This window comes from Elgaria multicarinata, chromosome 2, assembly GCF_023053635.1.
Source record: "Elgaria multicarinata webbii isolate HBS135686 ecotype San Diego chromosome 2, rElgMul1.1.pri, whole genome shotgun sequence".
Taxonomy (NCBI): domain Eukaryota; kingdom Metazoa; phylum Chordata; class Lepidosauria; order Squamata; family Anguidae; genus Elgaria; species Elgaria multicarinata.
In genome coordinates, this window is record NC_086172.1 from 25,293,299 (window position 1) to 25,304,032 (window position 10,734).

General features: G+C 43.9%; 1 protein-coding gene across 1 annotated transcript in view; it reads right to left on the reverse strand.

Moving 5' to 3' along the window:
* FAM117B (family with sequence similarity 117 member B) overlaps positions 1-10,243 on the reverse strand; it is a 33,359-nt gene extending 23,116 nt beyond the window's left edge. Inside the window, exon 1 of the mRNA XM_063115881.1 lies at positions 9,492-10,243. Coding sequence (XP_062971951.1) covers positions 9,492-10,218 — 727 coding nt within the window. The 5' untranslated portion in view covers positions 10,219-10,243. The remainder of the gene's footprint in view (positions 1-9,491) is intronic.
* Between the last annotated feature and the right edge of the window lie 491 nt (positions 10,244-10,734).

Here is a 10,734-nt window from a genome sequence, read left to right on the forward strand (position 1 = left end):
GCCAGTTTTTTAAATGTATTTTTCTATTACTAAATTTGCACATTTTTTCAGATAGTTAGGAACCTATCTGCAGTTCCATAGAGGAATCTGTTGATTGGATTAATAAAAATCCAAATTTTTGGCGGGCAAAGAGGAGACTGCAGAGGCTACAGGATAATGCTTATCCTGGCCTCTCGCCTGCCCCTCCCCCCAGTATGCCCGCCTTTTTCTCCCTCTGCAACCTCATAAGACAAGCTTTCCGCAGCAGCTCAAATGTTCTCCTCCATATTTGTAACTCTGTCTACAAGCGCAGAGGAGATCTGCAACATCCTATGGCACCCCAGACACTATCTAGGGGCCAAAGGATTGCTTTCTCAGCCCTTGAAGATTATTTTAACTAAAACTAACACTGAACCAGACTTACTGGGACTGAGTTATAAAAAGGCAGCTTTTCATAAGTAGGTGTAACAATCTAACAATAGAAGCCTTCTCGTTCCTTACTAATTCTAATGAGTTGCTACACAAACCAGATTTTAGCACAAGCAGGTTTCACTTGCTTTCTTCTTGCTTAAATTTCTTTCCCCACATGTCTAAAAGTATAAAAAATTAAAAACGACTAAAAACACCTCTTAAAATAATAATAATAATAATGAGGTAACTTTTACAGTATCTTAAGTTAGGACACCTTGAAAAGAAGCAGGCAACATGCAGTCAAGGCCATCTGCCTGGGGCACTATCTTACTACAATAAATGTGAATTCATTTTTGAAGGCATTCTCAGTTCTCAAATATGCAGAAAAGTTCAGAAATGCATATATACTAAGGAATAAATATAAAATAATAAGACCAAATTAAATGTTTCCCAATTTCACATGTTAAGGTCTTTCAAAAGTTGACTGGCATTTTACATTTAATGATAATTAGCATACTTTAATTAATACCTAACTACATCAGGTACACATGTTGCACTTGTTATACATGGCAGTTGTTCAAAAATGGTTTAGTTAACTCTGCACTTTTATACTCCCAGTATGATTCATTTTAAGGCAGGAACTTGTTTCAAACAGTTTATTAACGTACTTGAAAGAGGCCTTTTAAAATACCGATCTACAGCAAAAGAAAGCATCACATGGCCTAAAGAATTATTTCTTCACCAAACTACATTTTTGTTGCCCTTTTCTGCACATATTCTAGCTCTACAAAATTCACATCTCAAGAAGGATATAGTGGAGCTGGAAAAGGTGCAGCAAAGGGCAACCAAAATGACCTGGCAACTCCCCTATGAGGAAAAGTTACAATGTTTGGGCTTTTTAGTTTAGGAAAAAGGCAAGTAACTATATAAAGGTTCATAGAAGTAAGCATGGTGTAGTGAGAAAGTTTTCCTCCCACTCTAATACTAGAACCTGCAGTCATCCAACGAAGTTAAATGACGGAAGATTCAGCACAGACATAGGGACGTACTTCTCCACATAGTTAAACTATGAAATTCACTACCACTGCTCATTTCTTGCCTTTACGACAATAATCTCTCTGGTCTTCCGTTGTCTCACCTTTGTCCACTCACATCTATCCAGCACTCTGCTACCAAAATTATTCACCTCTTATCCCACTGACCATGGGATAATGACCTTTCTAAAATCCTTACAAGTGGCTTCCTGTCCACTTCCAGATCTTGAGTAAACTGCTTGGGTTTTCCCGTTTCTCCACTCTTATACTCGTCCAGCTCCACCAACCTCACTATTCAAAGTCTCCTGTTCTCTGAAATGACTCTGCCTTTGCTGCCTCGTATACCTGGAATTGCCTTCCAGAATGCCTCAATGCAACCAACTCCCTTATTACCTTCAAGTTCCTCAAAAGTCACCTTTTCCAAGGAACTTTTGGAATATCCTTCTACCCCCCAAACCAATTTAAGATTGCATGTCTAGTTGGGCAGGGACTTGCCAAACATATTTACTATGCATGGCACTTTACAAAGATCTTTTGGGGGAAGCCCTTTTGTCAGCATCTCCACCTTAAGAGGCACTTTTGGCTGCTAGCAGGCTATGGACAGTGCACATCCCAGGAAATCATATCTTCATTAATCCATAATTTGCCACCCTATATGACCTTACCTATTCTGTAATTTTAGTGTATTTTAATGTATTTGTTTTAACTGCATTTTTTGATGTTTTTTATAGTTGTTAGCTGCCTTGAGCACCATTTTCTTGGTGGAAAGGCAAGTCGAATAAAGAAACATGCTTTGAAACACCATTTGCTTGGTAACAACAGCAGAAGGCAGCTATTACCACTGACTCCAGCTTGTGGGCTTCCCACAGACATCTGGTTAGCCACTGTGGGGTAGATAGGCTTTCGGTCCATTCCAGCTAGGCTCTTATATACTAGGTTTTGAAGATATGGTGGGAATATGTCATGCATTTTAGCTCATCATCTACAATGGATCAAATTCTATGAATTGCCTGTTTTATGTTTAGATCCTGGCATGGAACCAAAGATCCAGCTGCACCAATAGAAAGCAGAGCACCAATATTCCTCCCAATTTGCAATTCCTTGAGAAGCTTCTCTGCGGGGTCCCCTGACATTCTTGAGCCAGTTTTTGATTGTGTGTGCATCTCAGACACTCCCCCTCTCACTCACACAGTAGATATTTACATCCAAGTCCTTGTTTTGGTAAACTGCACTAACAAAATTGCATCAAAGTAACTACACACACCCACTTCAAAAAACAACCCCTTTATAACAGCCAATTCAATATGCAGTATCTGAGGTACCCCCCTGAAGTCAATTCTTTGGAGAGGGTAGGGAGATTACTACACACAGACAAAATCGATTCTCTCTCAGTATTTCAAGCTGAAAGAACAGATTCTTTGTATTGCATTCCAGACTGAGATCTTTCCTGGAGACTTCCATCAAGAGGGCTTAAAAATAAATTCACTCATGAGAAGAAGCTGTCAGTCTAAGTGATCTCGTCCTTAAGGATTACAAGTATGAAACTTATATCCTGAAAATGGTATAAAGTAGCTCAATTAAGAGATTTACGAAATGCAATCTGCAAACTTCAGCAAGTTGTAAGAGTACATTGTAAGCTTTCTGATCTATATATGGGAATTTGATGTACAAAACTTATCTACTCCTTAAGCCTTGAATATTCTGGTTTGTCTTGTTTCTTTCCCTTCCAGGCAACTCTACTGTGGATAAGTTTCAAGTTTGGAAGAAAAGAGGGGGTTATTAATCATGAAGAATACATAGCAAAAATAATTAATATTACATAATACAACATGAGAAATCCCTATTATATTTGCATTCTGCTCTGCCATTAGAGAACTCAGAATTGTTTACATAAGGCTTCCAGTAGGTCTCCCTTCCAAGGGCCCATGGCTTCAGAAGAACTGCTTCATGTATCTTCAGACTATTCTCTTTTCCCATGCTACTGCTTTAAACCACTACTTTTGTTCTTTTTATCCCCCCTTTAACAATCACTAAACAAGAAAATACATCAGACACCAATAATGTTAACACATTTCATCTCATTACTGGTCCTAAACTGCATGATCCAACAGGGGGACAGGACATGTCCAATTTATATTGTGTAATGCATTCCAAGCTATTTCAGCATAAACGGTCTCTCCAAAGTTGACCATGGGAAGCTGATGGTTGTAGGAAAGCTGTATTCATATTTGCAGATTCAATAAACAATTGCCAAGTCTCATAAAAATTGTCTGACGTTGCCTTACCCTTTTGTCGCATGAGTTGCGCTTTTTTTTTTTTACTTTTTCCATAACAGCGAGTCCCATATCTTTTCTTTTTAATCTACTCATTTTGTTTACTTGATCTTTGAAAAGTTTTAAGTTGCTTTGAGTAAGTTAATATAGAAAAGCGAGATACACATTTTATAGACAGCCAATGTTTCCATAGAATTACAGCTTTCATTTCAAAAACTGGATACCTAACTAAGATATAACTATGCAATGCACCCATCAACAGACCAAACTGCTATAGTTTTGCTACTTACAAACTAGAAGAATACGTGTATTTTAGTCCTTCTGGTGAATGAGCGCCCTTCCTCTCTACTCCGCTGAAGAAAGAGCCAACATACAATATAACAAGAAAGCAAGCTTATCCACAAAATCTCTCTGCCCCAGCAATGACACCCTTCTCCCTAGCAGCTAGGTGTTCAACACAGAATGCTAAAATGCAATCAATCACTGAATGACACAGTCCTTGGGGAATTTCCCCCTACCCCACCAGATGTACAACTACAGTTGCATGAAAGATGAGGAAGAACACAAAATGTGAAAGATATTTAACTCTTACAAAAGGACACCGTGCCAAAAGGTACAGTATCTATTTGTGTAAACTGTAATACTATCTTCAGATTTGCCAAATTACTTTGCTAGCTAAGGAAGGGGGGTTCCCCACAGAAGAGGTTAAAGATAGAGATGGGCAAATGTACCCCAAATAAACTCGTTATTTTCTCAGATAGTAATGAATTAATCTGCGTAATCTGACAAGAATTCTCCTTTAATTTGAGATCTTGTTCCGTGTATACTAATTTTTACACATGCACAATATCAAACTGTTTCTTAGGAGCTGTGGTGACTTTATGCATCACTACGGTATGAACTCCTTCCTGACTGAAGAACTACATGGAAACAACCAATGTAATTTTTACACATCATCACCGATCAGTTTATCATGGAGAGAGATATGGATTGTATATGGAGGTGTATGTAACCTATGTGACTGTTTGTGGAAAGAGTTTAATGCCAACCTTTCCTTAAAGGGTTGAAGTGACACCATCACATTTCCTCCTGAAAGAAAAGAGTTAAATCAAGCAATTCAACACATGCACCGCAATACCATAGTTTAGATACAGATTTCGCATGCTCTGAAGCTTGCCATCTATTTTGAATTTAACAAATTTGCGAGACAGCGATCAAAGTTCACTACAAAGGTGAGCGTTGCAAACTCACAAGTTTTCCAACAAGCTGACTGATTATGAAATTAGGCAGCATCGCTATTGCACAGCACCATCAAAATACTGGATGTTCTCAAGAACTCAACAAAAACCCTCAGCCCAAAGCAGATCTTCTACCACATAATGTTAGTCAAGGGACCTACACATCTTGGTCACTTCAAACTTGTATTTTCTGTCAAATAAAGGCATTTTGATAGCTACACTACTTCACATAGAAATTTTGCATGCCGCAAAGCTATTTCCTGTAAAATTAAGTGACTGCAAGTTTAGTTAAAAGATAGGCTCAGCAACGTTTTAGCACTCATTTCCTAACAATTCCTTAAAAATTCTGACTCAATACTTTTATCAACTACACGTATCAATGAACAGGAGCCTTCTGGACATAATTTTTTCTAAACAATGGACTCAAGAATAAGTAGTTTTTCATAGCTTTCTCTATGAAGAAAGCTTGAAAAGCAATCACACTTTCCAAAGTCCATAGCTATTGACAATGACAGTTCAACACAAGCCACCTTGCAGAGTAAAGCTGCAATCTGAAACACACTATTGAATTTAGCAGGACTTATTTCTGAGTAAACATACTTAGGACTGCATTATAAGACACCTGAATTAATCACTGAAAGACACACCGTTGAGTAGGTATTAGAAGGGAAGAATATGAACTCTCTGGTTCAAGATAAAACTAGAATTCTGTACCAGTAGTTTCAAGAGAGATCCTTTCTAGCTCACATTTCCAGTATGGATGTGCATCAAATCTGAAGAAAGCCCAAGCAGAATTGGGCCCTTTCGAATGATTTCTGGTAATTTCTGAGGCCAAAGGCTAAAAATTGAAGCTGGTTTTAAGAACCAAAGCTGGGCCAGAACAAAGTTTCATTACCAATTCATGCTTGGAGACACAGACATTCTATCTCTTCTCCAAACACTGTATTTTGGTTTCAAGTCTCTAAACTGCTGATAAGTAGTGGGGAGGGAGTGTAGCTGAATAACAGATAGGTCCACCTTCTAATACCAGGGCATATTTTACAATAGGCTCCAATCACTCTACTTAGGAGGGAAAGCAAGGATGGAACAGTGAGACGGCCATTCTTCCAATGGCATCAGGCTTCACTATGAAAAAAGCATAGAGGGGCAATCCTATGGCCCACAGATGTTGTCTGAAGATACTGAGGATTCCCCCTCTGAGGTAAGAGACAGTGCTCCAACCTGAGAAAGGGGAATCAGAGATCCAAGTATCCTCCCCCTTGCAGCCGGCACAGAAAGAACTGCAAGAGATGCCCTCCAAGGTCAGAAAAGTAACCTTAGAGAGGGGGGAAAGTGGGGTGTTCCAGTGGGAAGGAGGAGGCTACGATACGAGGCTAGAACAGAATCATAGAATAGTAAAGTTGGAAGGGGCCTATAAGGCCATCAAGTCCAACTGCCTGCTCAATTCAGGAATCCACCCTAAAGCATACCTGGTTGTCCAGCTGCCTCTTGAAGGCCTAGTGTGGGAGAGCCCACAACCTCCCTAGGTAACTCGTTCCATTGTCACACTGCTCTAATAGTCAGGAAGTTTTTCCTGATGTCCAGCTGGAATGTGGCTTCCTGTAACTTGAGCCCATTAGTCCGTGTCCTGCACTCTGGGAGGATCAAGAAGAGATCCTGGCCCTCCTCTGTGTGACAACCTTTTAAGTATTTGAAGAGTGCTATCATGTCTCCCCTCAATCTTCTCTTCTCCAGGCTAAACATGCCCAGTTCTTTCAGTCTCTCCTCATAGGGCTTTGTTTCCAGACCCCTGATCATCCTCGTTGCCCTCCTCTGAACATGCTCCAGCTTGTCTGCATCCTTCTTGAAGTGTGGTGCCTAGAACTGGACACAATAATCAAGAAGAGGCCTAACCAAGGCCGAATAGACGGGAACCAGTACCTCATGGGATTCTCGAAAATCTGAGCTATCCTGTGGCCTGGCCTGCCTTCTTTGCTCCCCCTCTGAACTGCCATCGCTAGACAAACAAAAAAAGCCCGTCTAGCAAAAAATGCAGGGATAGGGAGGTGAAGATCAGCACTGAGTTCAAGGGCTTCCGAATCTGATCATCAAGGGTGCAGTCAATACGATGGTTTTCAATTATAATTCCTTAACCCTTGCAAGTATCTTTCAGAAACTTTGCAGGTTTCTGGTCTGGGAACACCTTAAATGATGGATGCCCTTTTCATAGAAATAGCTTCAAAACCAAGAGGGAGGTGGAAGGAGAAGCAAATCAAGGCCCTCCCCCCTTGCAAAATTTGAGGAGTCCTCTTCCACATGAATAACTTCACCTATCCTTCTGAAACTGCAGGCTTCTTACTTAGGGACATCTATAGGCTACCATCCATTTTTCAGAAAAATGATCCACAAGGAAGAGAGAAGAATAAGCATATTCTCCTTGGGAAAATTTCAAGGCTGTTCTTGCGCAAAAATCCACATAAATCTGGAACTTGGAAAGCTTGATGCTCCTAGAAGGAGCAACTATCCCTGTGAATTTCACCTATTGTTCTGACATTTGGCAGGTATAACCCCCTCTTAAGGTGCTACTATGCCTGGAAATATCCAAGTCTGAGAAAGAGAAAAAGAAGTTCCAGTCATTTTTTAATTTCCCATGATAGTCAATGTGAGGCACAAAGCCCTGGATTTTCAAATGTCACCCGGGGTTCAGTTTCTGAATCGAGGCCAACAGTCTCTGAATTAGTCTGAACAGAATCAGGTCATTTTGTAAAGTACCAAGTCAAATCCAGGGGTCGGTACACACCTAATTTGCAGTTTTTCCAAGGTGTATACTCTAAGGAGAAAAAAACTGCCATTTGCAACAGTTTGATCCTATGCCTGTGTACAGGAAAGTCCTATTGAATTCAGAGAGTATTCACAGGTTAATCCTGACCATATTTTCTTGTAATACTCTGAATGAAGGCTTTTCAATTCTTACAATACATTTCATCAGTACAGCCTTGTAAGTATGTCTAGAGTAACTAACTCACCAAATGTTTTCCTAGCCTGCCTGCGCGTGCCTATTTAGTCATAGTGAATTGGGGGAGGGGAAAGAAAGCTCTTCTCCAAGTTTACAGAGGCTTTCCTGCCTGGCAGCACTTGTTACTCACCAAAGGTAACCAGGCAAGTGGATACTTATAAGCCTGCACCAACACTAGAGTTATACAAGATGATCTCTCAATCTCAGTATATAAAGAACTGTTTTTCTTTTCTTTTTTCTGCATTCAGTGTCAACTGGGCTAGCGTGTTCCAAGGTGTGTCTTAGCTCTAAATAGGGATGTACAAGGTTTCCTAGGGCCCCACTATTGTCTCTGATCCTTTGCACTGTGCATCTTCATTGAATAAAGGAATGGAAGCACCACTCTGCTCACACTCCTTCTGTTGACTGATTGGATAGAAGACTACTGAGCCAGCTAAGTTTACGTGGTCTTTTGTTTCTCTGAGGTTAGTATTTAAGTCATACCATGCACCTGCAAAACCATACTCCTGTTTTCTATGGACCTAACTTCACCCTAGACTCAAGAACAGGGAAACAAGGCAACTCTCACCACTTAGGGAGAGTCACCACTCAAATAAGTTTAAATACTTCAACACTAGGTTCAATCTCATACATATTACATAGAAATAGAATTCACTTAAGTCAGTAGAACTTTCAAGTAATAGGATTTAGATATTCTGAACAATAATTTACATGATCAGACACACTAGTTGGGAGATTTATCACATGTAAAGACACATTAATGACCCAACTTGGATAGGAATATTCTGTTCACTCTTTCCTGCATAATCGTTTTACGTTTTGAGAGATCAGGGGGAAAATACCCATTCTATTAACGGCAAACTAGTAGTTTCCCTTCTTAAATTAAAATTCTCTTTCCATTAGAATTTGTAAAGTTTACCTTCACTTGTAAAATTGCATTAAAGTCAGACATGTCTAGACATGTCCTTTCACTCCCCTTTCCCCCTTACTCTTTTCAGACTTAAAATTTGTTTCATAGCATTTCACCTCCAGGTTGCTGCCTACCAACCCACTCACCCCCTCACCGGTGAAGATATTCGAGAATCATTAGCCCCCCCCCCCCCCAACCTCAAATTATGGAGGAGGAGACAATGGAGAACAAGTCAAAGTAACAGAGCAGAACAAGTCACGGGATATACAAATAATAAAAGATGAAATGAGATATGAGATGCGAGTTCCCCCCTCCCCATGTCTCCCGACAATAGGTCCAGAGTCAGTAGGAGAGTTGAGAACGAGAAGTGCCTCAAATCCTCTCTGCACCTCGTGGCCAGCTCACAGGGCTGCTCTGTAGCCCTGCAGGGAAGCCGAGAAAACTGGGATTTCGATCTCCTTGATACAAAAGACAGGCTCCCAGCACACTTCGGTAGGTGCCACCCTACATCTGCCAGTTCGCCCCCATTACTAGCTGGGCACCCCCTTTCCCACCCTCAATATCTCCCCCCCCCTTCCCGCAAAAACAATCCACCTTTAGATATTGGCCTTTTCCTACTGAGGCCACCGGATCATGCCCCGGAATACTCACCTTTACAAACCGGAGAACTCGGACTCTTCCTCTCCGGAGAGGCCCTGCTTTGCTCCGGCGACCGCCGCCTCTGACGATGCCGGATCCTTCCCCCGGAGGAGGCGGCGGCGGCAGAAGAGCAGGCGCTGCTCTCGGGCACAGTCGGTGAAACCGGGGACGAGCAAGGCGAGGGGGGAGAGCGCGGTGGAGGCGGCGGCGGCGGCGGCAGTGGGTGCAGCCGAGGGGGGCTGCCACGCGCCCCTCCTCCGCCCGCGCGAGTGGGGCTGCCGCGCGTGGAATTCGACGACGACAGCGGGAGGGTGGTCGTGGCGGCACAGCAAGCGCTGCTGCTGCCGCCTCCTCCTCCTCCTCCTCCGACGGGCGTCTGCGTGGCTACGGCGGGGCCGCTGCTGCTATTGGCGGTGCCGCCGCGCGCGCCGGCGTTGCAGCCGTTACCATGCGTCGGGCTGGCGGTCCGCGGTGGAGGCGGCGGCGGCGGCGGCGGCTGTGGGGGTGTCTGCGCCGCCGCCGCCGCGCGTGGGATGCCGCCGCCGCCGCTCCTCGTGGGGCTGCCGTGCTGCTTGAGCTGGAAAGGCACCGTCGCCCGCATGGGCTGCAGGCGGCTGCTGTTGCTGCCGGCCGCCCCGCCTGCTGTTGCTGCCGTCGCCGTCGCCGCGGCTCCCCCTCCCCCCAGGGAGGTGGCTGGGGTTGGGGAGCCGCTGCGCCTCACGCGCGGATGGGAAGACATGCTCGTCGTCCGGCCCGGTAAACGGAGGAACCGTTGCCTCAGAGGGGCAAAACGAAGCCCGAGGGAGAGGGGGGGAGAAACGCCGACACCCCACCCCCACCCCGCCTCTCAGCAGTGTGTCCTCTCTCTCACTCACACACACACGGGGAGACACTCGTGAGGCTGCTCCGGCCGATACGACCGCTCAGGCCGCCTCATCAACAATAGTGGCCGCACCAGCCTCTCCCATTGGAGGCGCATCGACTCCGTTCCTGCCGCTACAGCGTCCTGATTGGCTGGGAGGTGTGGCCTAGGACGTGGGGCTGAAGGAGGGGGGGAGCTTAAAGAGACAGCGCGAGAGCTCCGCTCCTCGTGAAGAATGCGGGCGGCGGAGTGACAGGGCGAGGAGGGCCGCCGTCGTTTCATTCGCTTTCTAGAGAAACCTGTGTATCAGTCTGATATCACGCTCTGTGCTTGTGTGACACAAACCCGTGGGCGGGAGAAATCAGGTAGCATCATTCATGTGGCAGTAATCAA